Source organism: Aquarana catesbeiana, linkage group LG07, assembly GCF_042186555.1.
Source record: "Aquarana catesbeiana isolate 2022-GZ linkage group LG07, ASM4218655v1, whole genome shotgun sequence".
NCBI lineage: Eukaryota > Metazoa > Chordata > Amphibia > Anura > Ranidae > Aquarana > Aquarana catesbeiana.
Genome location: NC_133330.1, coordinates 323,703,117 through 323,727,003, shown reverse-complemented (window position 1 = coordinate 323,727,003; position 23,887 = coordinate 323,703,117). Strand labels below are relative to the sequence as shown.

General features: G+C 44.2%; 1 protein-coding gene and 2 non-coding genes across 6 annotated transcripts in view; all 3 read right to left on the bottom strand.

The window, feature by feature from the left end:
- Window positions 1–23,887, bottom strand: part of SERBP1 (SERPINE1 mRNA binding protein 1) — a 45,007-nt gene that overhangs the window by 5,036 nt on the left and 16,084 nt on the right. Inside the window, exons 2-6 of one of the 4 annotated variants that reach the window (XM_073593775.1) lie at window positions 20,882–21,077; window positions 17,094–17,240; window positions 16,922–17,005; window positions 2,415–2,489; window positions 488–665 (exon numbers count right to left, since the gene is read on the bottom strand). In XM_073593775.1, the coding sequence (XP_073449876.1) occupies window positions 488–665; window positions 2,415–2,489; window positions 16,922–17,005; window positions 17,094–17,240; window positions 20,882–21,077 (680 nt within the window). Of the gene's footprint in view, window positions 1–472; window positions 666–2,414; window positions 2,490–16,921; window positions 17,006–17,093; window positions 17,241–20,881; window positions 21,078–23,887 lie in introns of all 4 variants that reach the window. The other 3 variants (XM_073593774.1, XM_073593776.1, XM_073593773.1) reach the window with 3 other exon arrangements.
- Window positions 920–1,052, bottom strand: LOC141104078 (small nucleolar RNA SNORA21). The gene has a single exon (XR_012235461.1). It is a non-coding gene; the product is annotated as a small nucleolar RNA SNORA21 (small nucleolar RNA).
- Window positions 6,225–6,357, bottom strand: LOC141104077 (small nucleolar RNA SNORA21). The gene has a single exon (XR_012235460.1). It is a non-coding gene; the product is annotated as a small nucleolar RNA SNORA21 (small nucleolar RNA).

The window sequence follows — 23,887 nt, the reverse complement described above, 5'->3', positions numbered from 1 at the left end:
AAAATTTTCAGGCTTTTGTTTAGCAAAAAATCCAGTGGTGATGAAATACCACTAAAAGAAAGCTCTATTTGGGGGGGGGGGGGAAATTATTAAAATGTCATATTAGGTACAGTGTTGCATGACTGCGCAATTGTCATTCAAAATGCGACAGCGCTGAAAGCTAAAAATTAGCTTGGGAAAAGAAGAGGGTAAAAGTGCCCAGTAGGCAAGTGGTTAGCCTAAATAGCACAAGCAGATTGGAAGCCCGACACCTTCTCATGCAAAATCTACTGTCTACAAACAAGCAAGCATTTAGAACAAGCTGCTCCTGGCTAGAATCTCATTCTGCTTCATTTTACCATTGTAGTAACCTGCCCCGAGTCCTATGAAGAATGATTTCAGAATGTCAAAGACTTCTGAGCAGCTTGTCCGTAAGCACACAGCAATGTAATATAACCATAAGGCCTACCATATGTGTAGCACAGATCATTACCTCCTCGCTCATTACCTCCTCACTCTTAGATTTGTGAAGAACGAAGCCTTTCTTCCACTGGCCGTCAGCACCTTCGTTTGGTTTTCGGATGTTGAATTCAACTTTGGAGCGTGCTTTGTCTTGCATTGCCTTCCATTCATCTAAGGTCATTTCCTTGGGTCCTTCTTCCTTAACTTCTTCCACCTCGTTTTCCCTGAAACATAAAAGTCACAGCTAAAGCGCAGGATGGGGACAGTGATCCCATATGCCGATAATGCGTCTCTTCACATGGTGGCTGGTGAAAGGAGCACCTATATAGATATCTGGAACATCTTCACAATACAACCAAATATGCAGAAAACTTGTATACTGACTAGAGAAAAAAAAAAAAAAAAAAACAAAAAAAAAAAACACACCACACTAGACACAAGATATCTGGTGTCTAGAGATGAAAAACACTGGCCTAGAAAATGTCACACCACCGATTGAAGCAGTACGGCACATGTCGCCAACTCTTCACCCAAAAGCAGTGCATTTATCTCCTCTTCCTCGACAACTCAGAGTGCCACTAAACAGACACAACAAGTGCTTTTAGAAGAGGTGGTACTGGATCTTACTCCTCATCCTCAAGTGTTATGCATTTAATCCCTGCAGTGGGGCCCCTGTCCTGAACAGCCCCCTCCCCCACTACAAGGGCAGTTTTTTTTTTTGTAATTCCTGGAGTTGGGCTTTGACCCCCTTGTCTACTAGGTGCATTTATAAACATCCTGTAGTTAAGGGTTAAAACAAGCTCATGGCTGGTGATGGGAGCTTGGTATAGATTTTTTTTTACAGCTGGCGATCAGCTTTCATGTTAAAATATACTGTGCACTTTAGAAGTACACTGCAAGTGCAGTTGCTCTAGATCTGAGGGGGTAAGCACTGCAGCAACAGGGAATGGAGGGGGGTAGAGGAAGCGCTGCAGCAACAATGGGGGGGTGTGTGAGATGGAGCGCTGCAGATTGTGATCTAATCATGTGCAAGCAAAAATGCAGTTCCTTGCATGTTCCCCTCAGATCTAGAGCAACTGCACTTGCAGTGCACAGACTATTTACCCTTAGTAAATCAACCCCCAATGTCTTTAAAAAGGAGAAATATAACCAAAGCTTGTTTGGCTGTACTTCTGTGAATCACAGGAGTGAAGATCGTTCTGCACCCTTGTGACCCGTTTTCAGCAGACAGCAGTCTGAAGCCTGCTGATGGCTAACATCACAGAGCCGATCCAGGATTGCAAGATTGCAACAATGAATTTGGGATCCGCCCGCATGCCTGGACCGGCACCCGGCTCAGTGAGCCACTGAGGGTCTGAGCTGGCCACTCCCGCCCCCTCCACTGAGTGAGGGGGCCGAGCAGAAAGCAGCTGACCGACAGCAGCTTTCTGCTCAGGGAGCTGTGAGAAACGAGCGATCGGTGGTGTTCGATCCCTCGGTTCTTAGTGTTAGAGCTAGCGGTGGACAGAAGCAGCATCTGCATCCAGCTAGGCAAGAATGATTAAAAAAAAAAAAAAAAAAAAAAAAACACACACGATTCCCATTCTTTTCTTTTAAATCGGATGTCCAGCCTTACCTTAAGCCTTGCAGTTTTCCAGGCTCTTCTCCCATACTGAAATTACTTATTTTGGTATTACTAGACACTGAGCTTCATTAGAAGAAAGTCAGATAAAGTCCTCCTAATTTCCTGGCTGGAGGACATCCGTGATTAGCCTAGACTTGGGTAACGTCATCACTCCGCTACGTCTAGCCCCTCCCACTATCCATGATCTGCCCCCATTTCACAGAAAACATATGCAGTGATAATAGAAGTCTAAAAAGGGTTATGTAATAAGAAAAGAAAAAAAAGTTTTAACTTCTTTTCATGAGAAGTGGTGAAGAATAAACCAGGGAGGCAAAATGTAAGCAGATGAAATCTCAGCGTTAAGACTTACTTGTTCTCGGAGTCTACCACGGGCTGATCTTCTGTTTCAGTTGGTTCCTCAGTGACGGTTGACTGGTCCATTTCACTGAAAATTAGAGAGGTGAAAATTCAGGTTTTTTTTTGTTTTTTGCTTTTAAATATAAAATGGCATTTCCTGCATCTGTAATAGGCAGACCAGAACACTACAAAAGAGCATCAGGATTTTGATTTGTTTTGAAGCTGCCAAAATAAAGCTGACCTTAAAGCAGAACGTCAGTCCTTTTTTAAATTTTTCCCTCTATTAAATCTTCTGCCCTTGTGGTTTTAACTTCAGATAGTAAAACATTTTTTTCTGCCAGTAAATACCTTATACAGCCCACTTCCTGTTCCTTGTCTGATAAAAAGCCTCGGCCTATGACATCACGCACAGCTCTCGCTTGTGAGTTTGCCAGGAAGGAATGGGGGGGATGGGCCATAAGAGGGCCAATGAGAGCTGTATGGCTGGAGGTGTGCCTCTGTGTGAATCCAGGAAGTGAACAGGCAGCAGCTTCAGCTGCCCACAATTAAAATGGTTGCAGCCAGATACCAGTGGTGGGAGATTTCTGTAGCATTTGGCAAGTACAGAATCACAGTATATATAAAATATGCAAAGTGGTTGGAGGGAAGCTTCAGAATGGCAAAGATGTTTTTATTACAAATTATGTGTGCAGACTACAACTCCTCTTTAACATGCCTGCAACCCCCCCCCCCCTTTGGGAAATAGCCAAGTGGGCAAAATGCTAGGTAGCTGGCCATATCTGGCTTCAATTGTCTGAACAATGGACTTTAAACACCTATGCAGATCATGTTCTCATTTTGCTTGCTGCATGCTTGTTTTAAGTATTTCTGAGTAAATAAACAAATTTTAATCATAAAAATTGTTTGTACAAATATCAAATATGCACTGTCTGATAGTATTTTTTTTTTTTTTAATGGGAATTTTCTTCCCTCTGTATTCCCCAAGACAACCCTTACTGCTAAGGTCGAAACGCGTCAGTGTGGTGAGCATAGTATGATCACATAATTGTTTATATCATGCTATGTCTTTTTGTATGTACTCACGGCTGTATTATCATGTACATGTTTTACCTTTATGTTCAGAGCTCATGTTTTAATACATTGTCCTTTTTGTATTATTTACTAAATAAAAAAAAATGTATACTTTTCTGAAAAATAGAGAACACATTTCTTTAATGTTTTGCTGGCAATAAAACCCCATAGGGAAATATTTCCATTTCATGCCGAGTAAAAAGATACCCAACATGTCATGCTTTGAAATTGCACACACTCGTGGACAGGCGACAAACTACGGTACTTAAAAATCTCCATAGGCAACCCTTTAAAAAAAAATGTAACGTTTCCCAGGTTAGAGAAAAAGAGATCGCTGCTCACAGGTGATGCAATCGATAACACTTGAATGTTGCTTCTGTGATGTGGGGTGCACGTCCTGCCACTGCAGCAGAAAACATGGAAGAGAGAATCTTCGGATCGGCAGCACACCCACACAGAAAGTAAAGTATAAAGCATAAATATCAAAAGCACTGGATGGGTACAGGCAGGGGAAATGCAGGTAGGTTGACGTGTTTCACACTATAGAAGTGCTTTGTCAAAAGCACTTCTATAGTGTGAAGCGCGTCAACCTACCTGCATTGACGACGCTTCTGGTATTTTACATCGGAGAACCGATCAAAGCCGAATCCGGCTTTGTTCGGGTCTCAGTCCCCTCCCTCTCCTTTAGAACAGACTGACCGGCTTTTAGCCGCATCGGTTGTCATCACTAAAAAGCCAACCTACTGGGGTCCCCGGCATAACCCCTTCAAGCCATGAACACATTTGCATAGTCAGCGTGAAGGGGTTAAACAATGCAATACAACAGAATCCCATCAGAGGGTCTGGAACACAAAGAAGCCATACATTTTTTGTGCATGGTTCCTCTGGAGCCTACCATCCAATCACTACACCGGAGCAGGACATCACTTCTCTTCATAGCAACAATTCAAGGCATATTGTGGTCTGCTCTCTGGTGAGTGTTTAGACCAGGGATCTCCAAACTTTCTACAAAGGGCCGTTTTCCAGTCCTTCAGACATGGAGGGGGCTGGACTGTGGTCAGTGGGAGGCATAGCGCCCAATCACTCATGTCAGTGGGAGGCATAGTGGCACCATCATTGGTGTCAGTGAAAAGGATCCCCATCATTGGGGTCCATGAAAGACATAGTGGCCCCATCATTGGGGTCAATGGGAGAAATGATGCAGCATCCTTGGAATCAGTGGCAGGAATAAAGCCCCAATGTGGGTGTCAGTGGCAGGAATAAAGCCCCAATGTGGGTGTCAGTGGCAGGAATAATGCCTCAAGTGCCAGATAAAGGTAAGTAAAGGGCTGCATCTGGCCCCTGGGCCGTAGTCTGGAGACCACTGGAGGTGCATGGCCGTGTCAGGCTTTTTCCAAACACATTGGTTGAAGTGTGAATTTGATGCTCGTCATTTTCCAACATCTGGCAAGTGTTTAGACACAGCACACTTATTGGATTATATTTGAATACATAAGAATTTTTTCATTTAAATTATGTCGCAGACTATATATTTTGGGACTTCAAAACACTTTCTATATAAAAAAGGACTTTCATTGTTTATCTTTCACGGTGGCGCGCTGCACACCGTTTTTGGTTTTAATAAAAACTTTTACTGACCACAAGAAAAAAACAGAAACAAAAAAAAAAAAGGTAAAAAATAGTGCCTTAACCTGTGTTTAAGCGTGTGCGGACCGCCCCACGCACATGTACTGCGTCAGGGCAGCCGCATTGTGTCAGATCATGTACCTAGTAAGTGTGGCCGGCGACCTGCTCCCACTGTAATTGGACACAGCGGGAGCCAATTAGCGGGTCCAGCAGATGTGATGTCCGCCAATCATTTGGTTCTGTGGAGGGGAATGTACTGATCCTGTGTTCCTGCTAAGCAGGAACACAGATCTTTACCTTCCCCCCAGTCAAAGCACCTCCCCCCAGTTAGTAAGCACTGACCAGAAATGCACTTATCCCTTTGATCGCCCCTGATAACACCTTCCCTGCTAGTGTCATTAGTACAGTGACAGTGCATATTTTTTTTTAGCACAGAAGTGTCAGTTAGGGGTCCGATTTGTCCACTGCAAAGTTGCAGTCCCACTATGTCACTGATTGCTGCCAAAAAGAAAGCTCTATTTGTGCGATACAAAAAGAAAAAAAAAAAATTGTGTACAGCGTCGCAAGACCGCAAAATTGTCAGTTACGCAGTGCCGTATAGCAAAAAATGGCCTTGTCCTGAAAGAGGGGGGGTGTGTTAAACCTTCCAGAGCTGAAGTGGTTAAAAAAATGCTACACAATGGATCAGACAGTTTAAAAGCCTAACCAACCTGGAATTAGAAAAAAAAATAAATACTACCCTTGCAGCACCCCTCCCCCCTAGAATGTCCCTCTCCCATGTCCTCTATCCATTCAGAAGGACCCTGGTAAAATGGGGCATGTTCACACACTGTGCTCCTGGAGCGGTCCCATACCAATACAGGCGGAGGAGGGTAATGCACTCCCACCTCACACCATTACTGCTCATGAAGAAAAAAGTTGATTTACAGTTGATGAGTGTTTAACCACCACTACAAGTCCCCTAACCTTCAAGCAAACTACAGGATGGTGCCCCCTCCTAAGGAATGTTTACAGAGCCAACTATAGCGTGAACCTGTAACTTTTACCTACAACTTTATTTAGCCTGACTAACAGAACACTATAGACAGATATCTGGTGTCTAGAGATTAAACAAAACTGGCCTAGAAAATGTCACACCACCGATTGAAGCAGTACGGCACATGTCGCCAACTCTTCACCCAAAAGCAGTGCATTTATCTCCTCTTCCTCGACAACTCAGAGTGCCACTAAACAGACACAACAAGTGCTTTTAGAAGAGGTGGTCCTGCATCCTTCTCCTCATCCTCGAGTGTTATGCATTTAATCCTTGCAGTGGGGCCTCTGCCCCGAACAGTTTTATTTTGTAATTCCTGGAGTTGGGCTTTGACCCCCTTGTCTACTAGGGTACATTTATAAATATCCTGTATTCAAGGGTTAAAACAAGCTCATGGCTGGTGCTGGGACCTTGATATTGATTTTTTACAGCTGGTGATCAGCTTTCATGTTAAAAAGATCTCAATCACTTTTATGGGGCTCTGAAGCGACTAAAAAGATATGTTGCGCAGGCTATGAATAGGTATTCAAAAATATGATCTCCACTGGCAATGTTAAAGTGATTGTAAACCTTTGTGTATTTTTTTTTTTTTTTAAATATAACAAACATGTCATACTTACCTCCACTGTGCAAATCGTTTTGCACAGAGTGGCCCCGAACCTCGACTTCTGGGGTCCCTCGGCGGCTCCTCCTCGCATCAGATAACCCCCCCTCGGAGAAGCGCTCTCCCAGGGGTTACCTTGCAGGCTATCAATCTATCCAATCAAGAGCTGGGGACCCCGTGCAGTGAGGGAGAGCATGTCTCCGCCGAGGGAATGAACGGGCTCAGGTGGAAAAGTTTTCACGTCAATGCATAAGATGCATTAAGGTGAAAAAACACAAGGATTTACCAACCCCTTTAAACTGCTGTCTCATCATTAGATTGTAAGCTTAAAGGGGTTGTAAAGGTAAATTTTTTTTTTTTTTTTAAAACAACAAACATGTTATAATTACCTTCACTGTGCAGCTCGTTCTGCACAGAGTGGCCCCGAACCTGGTCTTCTGGGGTCCCTCAGCGGCTGTCTCGGCTCCTCCCCGCAAGCATTAACCACCTTAATGCGAGCTCCCTCGCATGGTGGTTAGTGCTTGCGGGCGCGCTCCCGTGATACAGCCGGCGGCTATAGCCGCTCACTGTATCACTCGGCCCCGCCCCCCAGCGCGCCGCGTCATTGGATGTGATTGACAGCAGCGCGAGCCAATGGCGGCCAGGGTGAGCAGAGGAATAGCTGTCGGGAACGCGAAGCTGACTTTCGAGGCGTCAGGTAAGTAAAACGGGGGGGGGGGGGGGGGGGGCTGGGGGCGGCGGTATTGTCAGAAGTTTTTTCACCTTAATGCATAGAATGCATTAAGGTGAAAAAATTTTTACCTTTACAACCCCTTTAAATGAACAGGGCCCGCTTGTATTTCATTGCAACTGTACTGTCTACCTTTACATTACACAATATGGTTGATTTACTAAAGGCAAATATTACTGTGCACTAGAAGTGCACCGCAAGTGTAGTGGCTCTAGAGCTCAAGTGGAGGCTCTGCTGGTTCTATCATCTAATCACATGCAAGCAGAAATAACAGCGATCAGTGCTATAAAAATGCACTGACTACTGTATAAATGTCACTGGCAGGGAAGGGGTTAAAACTGGGGGGCGATCAAGGGGTTAACTGTGTTCTATCTGTAGGGGGGATGGGACTGGCTAGTAGGGAAAGGGAGAGACTTAGTATGAACACAGATCTGTCTCTACTCCCCTGAAAGAACCAGGTTGTGTGTTTATACACACACACACAGGTTCTTGCTCTGTCGTGAGCGATTGTGGGTGGCCGGGCGTGCGCCTCTGGGGGCCAAAAGGCGAAGCGACATAAGGAAACGTCGTTTCGCCTAGCCGTGCCATTCTGCCTCAGTAAAACTGCAGCGGCTGGTCGGCAAGCAGTTAAAGAGAAACGCACGGCATTCACGAAAATACCAAGGTAATGCCAGCTAGCTGCTGCCATAACCCCGGTATTTAGCGTCAAAATACAGACGTACGGGTGTGTCATTTTGCGTGAAGTGGTTAAAGGAGATGTAAAACCAAAGCTTGTTTGGCTGTACTTCTATGGATCACAGGAAAGCAGATCGTTTTGTACTCCTGTGACCGGTTTTCAACAGACCGTGGGCTGAAGTCCGCTGTATGCCGACGTCACAGAGCCAGTCCAGGCTTGGGCAAGATCGTGACAATGAAGTTGGCATCCGCCCACAGATGCCTTTGTCTGCATGGACAGATTACCAAATAGTTTCTTGTTGTCAGGCAGGGAAAAGAGGCCATCCCTGTGCGTGTCTGAGCACCATAGCAGTGTGTTCCCAAATTGACAAATGGAAATTCTAGTCAATGAACATTGCATAGATAACACATAATTGGATGTTAAAACGCTCGTCCAATCAGTAGATTCGGACAGCAGATGCTGTTTACGGACCTCGACTTGCCGTCTATTCCTGCATCTGTTTCGACATGCAGCCATCACTGAGGCCCCTTTCACACCGAGAGATTTTTTGCTTGTAACTAAAAATGCTCAACGAGCCAGATCTCAGTCATTTTAATGGCCCCTGTTCACATCTGAGCCTTCTGTAACCTGAAGCAAAATGCCTGTCGCTCAAAAAAGTACAAGCTTTTTTGGCAGATTGGGCCCATGGACTTCAATGGGAATGCCTGAAAATGTGCAACATGAGCGTTTTACAAGCGTTTTGTCGCTCATTTTCTGCTCAAACAGCAGCTCTCCACCCTTACTCTTCTCCACCTCGTGCTTTCAATTGGCTAAACAAAAATGCCTGACACTGCAAGGCTGTATTCACGCCTCAGCATTTTGTATCACAGGCAGATTTGCCGCAATTCCACCCACGATTTCAAAGTTTTCAGTTTTGAATGAGAAATCGCAGAAGGCACATTTAAGATGCCATTTATTTCAATGCCACCTAAAATCGCAGTGCGGTTCTGCCACGATTGTCACGCTGCAAGCGTGGCAAACCGCATCGCATGAAGCATGTCACCCAAAAGTAGCTCCTGAAGTTTCTTGGGGTGACAAGCTTCATGCGATGTGATGCGCCGTGATTTTTGGTGCCATTCAAATTAATTGAATATCAAATGTGCATTCTGCGATTTCTCATTCACACCTGGGCGCTATGAAAATGCAGGCGGAATCGCTGCAAATCAAAACGCCGAGGTGTGCATGAACCCTTAAACACAAAAGTCTAAAAACACTAAAAAAATGCCAGTAAATTGTCACTCTCAGGTGTGAATACAACCTGAGATCCCACTGTCTGCATCCAATTCGCATGTCAGGAGACTGACCAACTCTCAATGGAGCCGGTTCATACACCTCTCGGATGGCTGTGGTGCGAATTGCACAGGAGTCCTGTGCGTCTTCTGGTCCGTTTCAGGCCTGAGTTCAGCCAAAAAAAATCAGGCCTGAAACGGTGAACAGGGACGCCCCGGAACCCTGTCGTGAGCCATTGCCTCAAGGTAACCTCATATATGGATTCATTAAAAATGTATTTTGAAATTACCCAGGTTTGTAAAAGATAATGATCTAGACCAAACTATACAAAAACTGCCAATCCCAACCAAAGGACAATTGCAAGGGTCATTCCAACAAAGTCCAGCACCCCATCACAATGTTAAGGCCAATACCCTGCCAAAAACACACTTACACTACAGAAAAGTGACTACTCAACTGCTTCATGTGAAATTATCTCTGAATGACACGCTGGGTGTGGTGCAAGTGCAGCACATTACTTCACAATTCATAAATTGTGCTCATGAGGCAGATAAAAAGTACAAAAAAAAAAAAAGGAAACTGCAAATTATACAGAGGAGTACTTAATCTATGGGTAGTAGAGAGGCTATTTGAGCAGCGCCTCTTGCCTTGAGGCATTGGGCTCCCCTACCCCCCAGACTCACTGCCTGCATATAGTTTATTCCTGCATTGTATATGCTTTACACCAAACAAAACACTGTTTGATAAACTGGCTCTAGTGTCTGTATGACTGTGAACGACATGAGAGTGCATGCTCTTTGGGGAACAGGTTGAATGGTAAATATGCTCTTACTTCATATTTACTATAACTGAAGTGCCACACCACAAACTAAGAGTCCAGACAATTTTATTTCAATGTAAGGTCAGGTAGAAGAGCAAGCAAACATTTCAGGAAACCAAATTCAATACTTCATTGGGGCTTAAAGATAGGAACAATGAATATGGACTTAAAAAGTTACTTCACCTTTACAGAAAAAATGAAAAGCCTTTTTCATTAAGATAAAAATGCTTCTGTGTGCAGCAGCCCTCCTCAGCACCATCTTGATCCAGCGATGTTGCACGAGAGCATTGGCTGTCCGGGACTCTCCCTCCGTATTGGTGGAGACACAGAAGCAGGCATCATTTGCTCCCGCTGTCCAAAAGTTAGTGAGCCAATGAGGAGAGATAAGAGGCGGGGCCAAGGCATGGTTCCATGTCTGCTTGCTGTGGGGGCACTCAGCAAGAGGGAGGGGCCAGGAGCGACAGTGAGGGACCAGAGAAGAGGGGGATCTGGGCTGCTCTGTGCAAAACCAACTTTACAGAGCAGATAAGTATAACATTTGTTATTTTTAAGCGCTTCAATACAGGGCATTTTCACCCCCTTCCTTCCCAGACCAATTTTTAGTTTTCAGCGCTGTAGCACTTTAAACGACAATTGCGCGGTCGTGCGACGTTGTACCCAAACAAAATTGACGTCCTTTTTTCCCCACAAATAGAGCTTTCTTTTGGTGGTATTTGATCACCTCTGCGGTTTTTATTTTTTGCGCTATAAACAAAACAGCGACAATTTTGAAAAAAAATAAAATAAAATAAAATATATTTATTTTTTACTTTTTGCTATAATAAAAATCCCAATTTAAAAAAAAAAAAAACAATTTTTTTCCTCAGTTTAGGCCGATACGTATTCTTCTACATATTTTTGGTTAAAAAAAAAAAAACCACAATAAGCGTATATTGATTGGTTTGCGTAAAAGTTATAGCGTCAACAAAATACGGGATAGATTTATGGCCTTTTAAAAAAATTTTTATTTATTTTTTTTTTACTAGTAATAGCAGCGATCTGCGATTTTTTTCATGACTGCGACATTATGGCGGACACATCGGACACTTTTGACACATTTTTGGGACCATTCACATATATACAGCGATCAATGCTATAAAATTGCATTGATTACTGTATAAATGTGACAGGCAGGGAAGGGGTTAACCACTGGGGGGGGTTTGGTTGACAGGTACCGCTCTCACTCCCGGTGCAGCGATTCAAGAGTATGTCCGGCCCCTCTTCCCCGCTGCCTTCTGAGGCACACACAGGTCCCAAAAGATGGTGGGACCATTCAGAAAACACAGTCCCACATGTGCAGTAAAGAAACCGGCTGTGAAGCCCGATGGCCTAGTAAAGATGCCGCAGCCTGCCCCCAAAGCCAATTGAAGAATCGACTCGCGAGCCGACATCACTGGTTCCGTGGACAAGTAAAGGTCCTTATATTAAAAGTCAGCAGCTACAGTATTTGTAGCAGCTGGCTTTAAAAATGTTTGAGGAAGACTGGAACTCCTCTTTAAGCACTGATGAATGGGGCAAGTGTGGACCCCTGAAATGCATTGGCTACCTCTTGATCTTCTACCTGACCCTATATGGGAGTAATACTATTTGGACTGGTATTCTGTGCCGAGGCTCTACAAATCAAGAATACTGTGGGAATCCTCTGGAGGGTAAAAGCTGCCAGCCACGTGACCAGGTAACCAGTACTAAGACTACAATAATACTACTAATGGATAGGAATACCAATATGACCACACTAGGGTCCAGCACTGCCTATCCACTTTCCCAAGTCATTGCATAGATATTTCTTTATAATACAGATTTGAATGAGTTTTTGTATCACACTAAAGAGTACAGCAAACACAATTTTTTTCCCCCTGGATGCTTGACCATGAGAGAGAAACATTTTCATACTAGATAACTTGTCTATGGCTGCCAACAGATTCTCTTCAACAGGCTTAATATGGGGGGAAAGCTTATCATGCTGCACAGCCAGTGCTTATCAGCCCAACACTGCAGACTTAAGGGTGCCACCAACACCAGCAGAAACACATGGAATGCTACAGAGCACAAGCAGAGCAAAAAAGCAAGACCACTAACATAGAAAGGCCAACTGCAATGCTCAGATACTGGCAAAGGATTCTATGCTTACCATCAGTGGTGTATTTTGGTTTCTGTGTTTACCTAAGCAAGACTAAAAACAGGCTCCCCTAAAATTTGTCCTACCCCAGCCGCTTTAAAATTGTGCACGACAGCAACAAACGTAAATTGTATGTCGTTTGTCGCTTTAAAAAGCCTTTACCGGTTACCACTTTAGATTTACAGATGAGGTCTGGTGCTAGAATTACTGCCCATCAAACGTTCACGGTGATACCTCACGTGTGGGATGATCGCTGTTTGTGTGCGGGACAGACACGCGCATTCGCCTTTGCGTGCGAGCATGGGAGGACGGAGGTACTAATTTTTTTTATTTTAAATTTATTATCAATTTAATTTTACTTTTATTGTGGTCACAAGGAATTTAAACATCCTTGTGACCTCAATAGGCAGTGACAGGTACTCTAATTCTTATGGAGAGATCTGGGGTCTTGGGGACCCAAATGCCTCCTCTGCAATTAAGAGCATGCAAAAACACCAAGATCAGTGATTTTCAACGGTTTACATTTTGAAAAACTGGCACCGATGGTTTTCTGAGGGATGTCATCACTTCCAGTATACTGTATCGTGGCTTTTCTTGGCTGTCTGGCCAGGCGGCGGATACGGTGGGACGGGAAAGCCGTGGAAGGAGGTGGGAGTCCAAGTAAGCCACTCCGATTGCCATTACGGGAGAGCCTACCGCCGGCTCCAACATACCGATACTGGAGTGATGCCTACAGCTGCTAGTTACCTGGTTGTTATGCTCACCCACTGCCTTTGAGTCACTGACCTAAAATGTATTAGATTAAGCAAATCAAAAGTCCTCAATCTGTTTATTTGTTCTGGGCCAGGGGCCCATGTTTTAAAATCAAGAGATTTACATCTGCCAGGTGACTAGCATTGTGAGAAGGGTGGGTTAACACTGGAAGCCGCCTAGATTTGTTTTTCTCATAACATTTCATTTAATACACCCTGTGGTTACTTCCCACCTCCAACAGATATGCTCTGCAGTATCTTTGGAGAACAGTAGGACATATCGAATAAAAAAAATAAAAAGATTAAAAAAAAAAAAAATAAATAATTGTGCCATTGTGGCAGCATATGTGTGCTTACAGCCAGATCCCTGATGTGATCAATTGTGCGCCTCCAGCCCTGTGACTGTGCTGTCACCGACAGCTCCAAGTCACTTATGTTTAGAAGCCTGTAAGATGGGGCTCCCAACCACGTGACCATTGTGACAGCTAACCACAACTCCTTAAAATGCCAGCTCCAGTCGGCATGCAAAAGGTTTGAAAATAGAGCATAAGAAAAAAAAAATATTTAAAATTATAAGTTATATGAATACAAAACAATAACCACTACATTAGGGGTGCAACGGATCATCATCAATCCGTGATCCGATCCGCGGAGGTTGATCCGATCCGCGAAGGTTGATCCGTACGGGACACCCGCGATCCACGGAGCGCTCTGTGGCCTCGGCCATAGGAAAGGCCGCGGCTTCGGCCTAGCTCTGGAGTGGCGGCCATCTTGGTACACCCGGCGGCCGTTTAGCACGTGATCGCTCCGTCAAATGACGCAGCGATCACTTGTAACAAACCGGCGTCATGTCATGATGCCGGTTCCTCTCTCCCCTCTGTGTACTGATCTGTACAGTGGAGGGGAGAGATCGGATGGCAGCAGTGCCAATACTCTGCAATGCCCTGACAATACTCTGCAATGCCCTGACAATAGTCTGCCAATACCCTGACAATATACCCGCCAATACCCTGACAATATACCCGCCAATACCCTGACAATACTCTGCCACACACTGCCAATAGGGAGATTGTGGATATTACAGTGGGGGAGATTTTTTTTTTGTTGATCCGAAAATGATCCGAACCGTGACTCCTAATCCGAGGAACGATCCAAACCGTGAGTTTTATGATCCGTTGCACCCCTACACTACATTAATGGGCCTATGTAGAACAGACAGATATCTTTCTGTTACACTCCATGGTCTGCATTTATGCAAGCTGTTTCATCCTACAGCGTTCTTGGGGGAGGGTTAGTTAAAATGACTTATCAGTAGGAAAGCCTGGTATATGACTTTTTATAGGGCCCTGCAGAGTGCTGGGAACATTTATAAAGCACACAATGTGCCTTATTTTAAAGCGGATCGACAGCTTTTGCTACACTTAGAGGAAGTGATTTTCCCTGTATTGTTTGTACCTATAGGCAAGGCTTACCTATAAGTACTGTAAATGTCTCCTAAACTTGCACCTTTTAGGACAGTGGTTCTCAACCCCTCTAGTGCCGTGACCCCTTGATAAAATTTCCCAAGTTGTGGGGACCCCTAACAGAAAAATTATTTTTGGCAAGACAAGTAATTTGCGCCCCCAGCCCACGGACATATAGTGCTCCCTGAGTCCCTTCAGCTCGTACAGTATTAAAACCCCTTATGATACATTTTAGGATGTACCACTCTTTGTTCTCCTTTCTTTCCCTTTTATCTCTCTCTATCCTAATTTCTTGTTTGTTTTTTTTCCCCCACCCCTCTCTCTAGCCGTCTTTCTTGTTCTCTTAATCTTGCTCTCCCTTTTTCTTTGTGCCTCCCCCTCTTTTCCATGTATTCTCTATTTTATTCCTTCTCTTACTCCTTGGTGGGGGGAATGGAATGAGTGGTAATGCTGGGGGGAGTTCTGATCATCCAACTTAGGTGCTCTTGATCAAGGTCATCTGCTGATCTGAGAACTGTAGTGGGGACTTTTAATGGCAACTATAATCACAGGTAGTGTTACTCACTGTGTCTCTGACTTTGTGGTGTCTCGTAGCAGTGACACCTATGCCGAAATCAGGAGATGGGGTCTTCTTCAGCCCCTCCCACTTCACATTCCTCACCAGTCAGCTGACTTCTAGTCTCTGACCCCCAGCCATGTCGTGAACTGAATGGGCGGCTGCGAAGAGGCTGAGTGGGCTCCAGGGACAGCCCTGCTGGGTGGCCGTAAAAAGTCTGAGAGAGCGGTGCGGGCTTCAGGAACAGGCCAGAATTCGGTGACCCCTGGTAAATCGTCATTTGACCTGAGGGGGTCCCGACCCCCAGGTTGGGAACCACTGGTTTAGGAGATATTTACTGTATACGCGCCGATGACGTCATCAGCACACGATCTGAGAAGGAACGGCCACCTGTGTTGTTTCTTCAGAGCCCTGTGTCGTGACTGGTGGCTCCAGGCGGTCACACAGCCGAAGTCCACGGACCCAGAAGGAAGACGGGCCAAGAGCGGTGACAAGGGCTTAGTTTGCAGGCAAGTTTCACATAATGTGCTAGGATGTGATGCATCCTAGCACATTATGCTTTTACTTTGCAGGTCAGCAAATAAAAAAAATAAAATAAAATGGCAGCGTTTACTTCCTCTTTAACATAGTTCGTTTGGGCCAAGCTGTTTATGAGGTCAGAGGTTGTCACATCAGCCCACCTCTGACTCAGCCAATCAGAGGAAGATTTGTATTCATTGATAGAATACATTGCTTTCTATGAATGGCTCATTTTGGCCAGTGTAACAAAAGCTAAAGATCAGCTTTAAACCAGTGGTATTGGCCATGGTGAGGTATATTATGGCTACTTAAAAAGAACCCCTAAATCTAAATTTGAAAAGGAACAAAACCTTGTGGTATTCAGCCAACATTGACATCGGGTAGCCATACTGTAACAGACTAGATCATCAAATGCAGATCATGTAGCAGCCACTTGCTGGAAAATCTCTGTAGGATGGACTCCTCCTATGAAGTGCTTCATCTAATGTGCATTGCACCTGCTCATCAGGTGAGAAAGCAGACAACACCAAGTCTCCAGAGTGCATCATTTCTAGCACAGATTGCTATTGTCATCTGTGAATGGTCATCAGGTCTGACAATGACCAGACTTTGGCAACCTTACCTTTCAAACAGTGCAAGACCAGGCTATTGGGAATGATAGGACACTGACAGTAGGCAGCACTCAGCTGCCTTAATTCATAGGTGTACTTCATCCACTCAACAGCACTGTGTGGCTGTATCTTGCTAGCAGCAACCATATTAGTGGAGGTTCAGGCAAACAGACAGCTATTCCTAGACAACCCTCTCTTCATGATAGTCCTAAGATGCTACAACAAAGTGTGCCTAAGGCACTGTCAAGTAAGGCGCACATTGCTGCTTCTAATCAGGACCTGAACGATGCAATTATATATATTTTTTATTAACTGCTCATATGAAACTGTTCTAATGAATCCCTTTTGGAGAGAGTCAAACTGCAGATTTTAGGGAAAGGTCCACTATAAGTGACAACATAACCTTGTCTCCGAACACTGGATATTTATAGCAGCTAATCCACCGAAACTGTACACTCAATCATGCAAGAGTAATTTTCCAACACCACACACAAAAAAAAAAAAAAAACCACCACACCAAAACAGATCTATTCTATACCCCTGCAAGCGCAAAGTATTTTTACAAACTTAAAATCTCCACCCAGTGTACAAGCAGAAGGAATAAAGGGTAACCGCAAGCTACTACAACCAACCTCATTTCATCCTTAACATTGCCCCAGTTGTGAGATCCGCTTCCTCCCCTCTTGTCCTCATGCTTCGGGCCACTGAAAGAAGAACTAACAAAAATGAGTTACATTGTCAGTGTTTGAGAAGGAGTATTGGGAACAGAACAAGAAAAGCAAAAACAAAGCAAAATCCACTTACGCTCGGTCGCTTCCGCTATGCCTGTCGAATTCACGTTTGCCACGAGAGTCAAAGCCATCACCACCTCTGCCGATGCCACGTCCACGGCCGCCACGTCCCCTTCCACCGGGGCCACCGCGACCACGGGGAGGTCTTTCGCCAATGGGTCTGGAGGGGAAAGATGAAAATAGGAGTATACAAAAAAGAAAAAAACAGCAAGGGTTAAAGCTACTATGCTACCATTTGAGAGGGGGAAAAAAAAAAAAAAAAAAAAGTGAAATAGAATCCCATTGCAAATATGCAGTGGATACTTACTGTCCCGCTGGTAATGGGCCAACTGTAATAATCGATTCACATACTATAGAGAATAGAGTAAGGCGTACATATTTTTTTTTTTACCTTCAGTAACATTTTTCTTAAAATACAACTAAAGGCTATCTGAAAGACTAGATTTAAAGCTGTGCCTCAATCTTAACGTTCTCTTTCCAAACTTGTAGCAAGTCCTCTCCCTTGTTGAAATTATTTACTCTCCATTCCCTGCAAACCTGAACCTCTACAATATGGAGGGACGTCCATTCAGTAGAAAGGTGCTTACAATTGGATTCTTCAAGGTGGTCGGTAATTACATTTAAAAAAAAAAAAAAAAAAATGCACACAGATCCCCCACCTACTGAATGTACTGTCCATTTTTTCCCTGACAAAGTGGCCATTAAACGCGTTGGGGTATTTTTATGATCAATACCAACCTCCTTGAAGAATCCACTCGGAAGAACTTTATTTTTTTATTGGTTGAACTAGATGGACTTATCTGATTTCAACCTATGTAACCTTTTTCGGTATTATATTCATTTTGTGGCTCTATCCTTTTTTTACGATTGTTCACCAGGTCTGATCGCAACCTAGCATGATGCAAGAATTTCTGGAAAACCCTGGCAAGCATCAAGTGCTACCACCCACACATGCTGCGTGGAGACAGTTATTCTCCAAATGCAATAGGTTGCTTGACCCTAGGATGGGTAGCCAGCAACCTTACACTTTTCTCATATGAACTGAATACTACGCTTTAGGACATGGGTGCCCACCCTGTGGCCATCCAGCCGTTGCAGAACTACAAGTCCCATAAGGCATTGCAAGGCTGACAGTTACGAGCATGACTCCCAAAGGCAAAGGCATGATGGAACTTGTAGTTCCGCAGCAGCTGGAGGGCCACAGGTTGAGCACCAATGCTTTAGGAGAATCTCGCTCGTGGATTTTTATCCCTCTTTCTCCCCATCTCTGCTCACCTGGAGCACCACTGATTCACCTCCATAATGGAACCCTTTGAAGCTGCAGCAGAATTCATGAGCCAACCTTCATTTCCTGTCTGACCACTTCAAATCATCAATCCCCTCTCCGCCTGATCAATGTGGTCATTGTTTCTCACAGCTGTCAGCTATCATTTGATGGTCGAGTGATATAGTTCAGAACAAATGCCCGACATCCATGCTCAGACAAATGATTAACAGACTACACATCTATAGTCTTCAGCACTCATGTTTAAAGAGATGCCAGGCATATGCTCTTTCATAAAATAATCTTGAAAGATCTGATGCATGGCGCTGTGCATACAGGAGCCTTCCGGTCTCTCTGACCAGACTCGAAGCACAGACCAGCAGACAGACCCTGGTGATGACATCACTGGGTCTCAAAAGAGGCATTCCCTGAAAACAAAATTTAATTGAAAGTTTATATTTGTGCATTGATAGGGGTAACGGGAAACATGAGGTATTATATGCGTGTATTACACTTCAGGTTTGAGGTTTTTTTTTTTTTTCCCCACTGCCAACAAAGGTCTCATAGTTCCTACCAAAAAAAAAAATCACTCACCTCAACACATTGATTCTTTAATGTTGCTGTTCAGATCCAAGCCCCCAATTCATTAGGCAATGTTGGGCAGGCTATACAGTGCTAAAACATATCTGGAAGCCTGGGAAGTTTCTCATGAAACTACATTTCCCTGATCTCTTGCGTTTGGCTTCCTGGAGAAGCACGTCACTGGGATTAACCGACTGACTTGTGTGGGAGGCACAAAATGAGCAGAGTAGTGCTGTGTGAGATTGGACGATTAATGCATTGCCCAATGCTGCAGCTACGTCACGCTATAGTTTAAGATTACTGCAGCCGATGCAAGGCCGCATTTGTGACAGGGTTGGGAGTCCTGCCACAGGATTAAAAAGGAGCAAAACCATGGTGTTATGGGAACATATAGTGAATTTGGCATTTGTGAAGGCAAAGTTTGAAGCAATACCCTTTATTGGATAGCTTTAGGTATTAAAGATGCAAGCTTTCAAGGCTTCTTAGATCCCTTCTTTACTCTTAATGCATATGTCAAAGGCTGAAATGAGATCCAAGGCACACCTAAAAAGCTTACATCTTTAAAAGAGAAGTATTTTTTTTATTCATATTTACCTAGGTGGATGTAGCATCGCTCTGATGCTACATCTGTCCCCTGGCACCTCTAACACTAAGAACCAAGCGATCGAACACCTCCGATCGCTCAGTTCTCACAGCTCTCTGCTCTGCCCCCTCTTCGCTCACTGGAGCGCTGGACTGTGGAGGGGGGCGGCTGAGGCTGAGCCAAGTGTCGGTCCAACATCAGCCGACAGCAGACTTCAGCCCGCTCTCTGCTGAAAACAGGTCACAGGAGTGCAGAACGAACTGCACTCCTGTGAGCCATAGAAGTACAGCCAAACGAACTCTGGCTATACTTCTGTAAGCAATATCCTATATTTAAACTCCAAACATTCTGAATTAATCAAAGGCTAACACAGTACAGTACTTTACTACAGCCATAGTTCAAGTTAAAAAAAAAAAAAAAAGACATTCATTAACGCTACATTTTTCAAACAATATATCTGATTAAAAAGCTTTCAAGAGGTTATGCAAACAAACCTAATTTTCCTTAAGCAGAATTCACTTTTAAAGTTCCCCACTGCTGCAGCTACTCCCCACCCTTCCCTGTGACAACAGTACAGGGAGAAGTTCCCCATACTAGAGGTCACTTTTTTAAAACAGTGCGGGGCTCCGCCCACACTGCTGCATCATTCATTCACACAGCTCTGTGTGTGAATGAAGAAACCCCGACATCCTTTACGGCTGTTGGCTTGTAGTTATCAATGAACTATCACAGCGCTGTGGCACACCATGGTAGTTCATCGATTCTTCCTGTCAGTGTATCTGCCTGCCCGTACAGGGTACACACATGTACAGAAAGATCTGCATGGCACCAGCAATCTGCAGGTAAAAAAAAAAAGTGCATTCTTTTGGAACCTTTAAAGCAGAGATATGCAATTAGCGGACCTCCAGCTGTTGCAGAACTACAAGTCCCATAAGGCATAGCAAGAATGACAGCCACAAGCATGACACCCAGAAGCATGATGGGACTTGTAGTTTTGCAACAGCTGGAGGGCCGCTAATTGCATATCCCTGGTTTAAAACATTGCACCAGTGATCAGCAGATTGCTGGTGCCATGCTTTACTCAAGGGTCTCAAACTGGTGACCCTCCAGCTGTTGCGAAACAAGTCCCATCATGCCTCTGCCTGAGGGAGTCATGCTTGTAACTATCAGCCTTGCAATGCCTCATGGGACTTGTAGTTTCACAACAGCTGGAGGGCCGCCAGTTTGAGACCCCTTTTTACCTGCAAAAAAAATGTGCATTCATTTTTATTTCTTTAAAGTGAACATATCCTTTAACCTTTTATGACATTTGCTCATACAGCAGTGTTGAAAAAGTTTTTTTTTCTTTTTTTCCCAGGAGCACAAGGTTTACCTGTCCACAGCAAATTCCCCTCCTTCACCCTTCTCTTCAGCTGGTTTCTCAAAACGACGTTCGCGGGGAGGCCGCCTGTCTGTTTGCCTTCTGTCGATGGGCTTCCCTTCGCCCAGGGGGGCCTGTGAAGTTGGCTGCTGTGGTGGTTGTGGTGGTTGTTGTTGCTGGTCTGGTCTCCTACCGACCCTCCTGATTCCTGCCATAAACAAACAGCACGTGTCAGAATGTCAACGGTGCATCCGACCTAAACAGAGCATGTGATATAGAACACTGTGCTTCTCAACAAGCGGAGGTGACGAGCATCCAGAGGCCCATCAGCAAAGCATTAGATGCCAACTAAAATGGAAGATCATTGCGTTTGAAGAAAGGCCAGTTGTATCATTTGCTGGCTGTCCTGCTCATCCCATGACTCCAGTACATTCTCTGCACCACAGGTATTCAGATTAGGAGTTCCCACTTTATTATGATCTGTATACACGACCCGAGTATCAAAAACAAAACAAAACAAAACTGCAGAGACAGGCATTTTCAGGAGGCCAGCAACTGCAGATTTCATTTGTATCACAGAAAAATTCTCCTCTGGAAGGAAATGTGTCACAAAAGAATGCCTGTGTGAAACATGGATAGAAGCTGCTTTATTGTGAGAAATGTTTACATCAAAGCGGCAGAAAACGAATGCAGCCACCACAGATTGGTAAGCTGCAAAATATTCCAATTTTGGTTTTGGGTTTTATACCTCTTGAAGCCAATTAAGCCCGGAACGAATATGCAACTCAGATGTCCAGTATAATTCTGTCCAACTCAAGCCTTTCAAAAAGGTGTTTTTGCTTCATGACAGTTTAAAGTGTATGTCCAAGACTATTATTATTTTTCTTGGTTTTAGATCAAATTGCAAAAGGGTAAGAATACAGACAATGCAAAAAGGGAGACAAGCAAGGATATTACACAGAGTTGCAGCAAGTGAGGAAAAGGACTGGTCCCTGCACCCATTGAAAGCTGCTTTTTATTTTGCAGATGACATTTGTTAAAATGAACAGCACTCTTTTAGGCTCCCATTCACACTTGGGCGATTTGGCATGCGTCTTTGGACATCGCCGCACCCCATTCTTTTCAATGGCACCCGTTCTAATTGGTGCAACAAAGTTGCAGCGACTTTGAAAAAGGAGCCTTCACTACTTTGGTGCAACTTTGACCCATAGAATGTAAAGTCGGATCAAAAAATCACAACAAAAATCATGCTGAAAATCGTGTGAATTTGGAGATGCGATAATGTGAATGGAGCCTTCCTGAACTTATGCTGTATACCATATTGGGCTCCATGCAGCCTGGCTGAAAAAAAAAAAAATGGCAGTGCCTTTGGCATGAAAAACAACAAAAACTGCTAATTCCAAGTGTTTTTTTTTTTCCCTGCCTGTGCTTGCACACATAGGATAATAAGCTGTTTCTACAGGCAAAAACGCTAAACTCCTCTAGGAGCAGATTTTTATTTTTTTTTAAGTTAGTGTGCATGGAGCCTTAGGCCCCTTTCACACATTCGGAACCATTTCATCAGTTTAGTCACGGGTTTTTAAAAAGAAAAAAAACAGATGAAGTTTACATCGGTTTTTCATCCTCCAGCTAGGAGTCCTTACAGTGTTACTAAACCCAGGAGCCTGCAGTCACTATATCTGGTCTCCCACAGTACACAGAACATTAAAATGCAATTATTTTAGTAAATATAAACTGCTATATACCTTTTCCCATCAGCAGTATATAGCAGTCTTGTGATTTCTATCAGTGTCTGGTTAAAGCTTGTAGGAGTTTTCATTCTGCACTAAGCTGTCCTATCAGGATGCAGGACCCCTGACCCTCTGTCTGGACTGTGCTGATCACATGCACCCTCCCAAGAAGAAAAAAAAAAACAAAAAAAAAAAAACAACACTCTAGCAAGACACAAAGTGAGCATGTGCAGCCTAAGACCCCATTCACACAGGGGCAACACGACTTGCAGGTCGCCTCAGCAAGGCGACCTGCAAACGACTGCCCGGGCGACTTGCAAAACGACTTCTGTATAGAAGTCTATGCAAGTCGCCCCCGAAGTCGTACAGGAACCTTTTTCTAAGTCGGAGCGACTTGCGTCGCTCCCCTTAGAACGGTTCCATAGCACAGAACGGGAGGCGACTTGTCAGGCGACTAGGTCGCCTGACAAGTCGTCCCTGTGTGAATGGGCTCTAACTCCAGTAACTGTCTTATCTGGACATGTTTTGGAAACAGTGGAAGAAGGGGAGGATCCGAGAAGACAGGATCAAACAGCCTTTTTTTTACACATTGCACAGGATTAACCCCTTAGGTTCCACAGTGAGTATAACAAACATGCTTTACTGCATATACAGACGGATTTTACTGTTGTGGGTTTAGTAAAAACTAACCCCTTGAGACCCAGAGACAATTTTTTTTCATGCAAAAACGAACGAACCGGATGTTGATGGAAGCGGATGATCATCCGTTTATATCCCCTTTTTCCATAGAGATGCATTGATGTTAGTTCTTCATCCACACTGAGGCGCTCGAAAACTGCCCATAAAACGTTGGGCGTTTTCGGTTCTTTTGTTTTTTTTATGGTCACGCGACTCAAAAGAACTTTGCGGCACTTATCAGGCACTTCCCATTCATTTCAGTGGACGGGCATTTTTTGGAGGCGCGCCAAAGATGCCACTTGCAGGACTTTTTTCACCACCCCACCAGCGCGGCGTCCCAGTGTGAAAACATCCATTGCTATTAATGGGAAGCAGTTTTTAGGAGCATTTTTTTTAGCGTGAAAGGGGGTCTAATACTGGAGAGTGCAAAATCTGGTGCAGTTGTGCATGGTAGCCAATCAGCTTCCAGTTTGTCTGTTTTTTGTCAAAGCTTAACCCTTTCATGACTAAGGCTATTTTTGAAATTTGGTGTTTACAAATTAAAATCCGTATTTTTTGCTAGAAAATTACTTAGAACCCCCAAACTATATATATTTAGCAGAGAACCTAG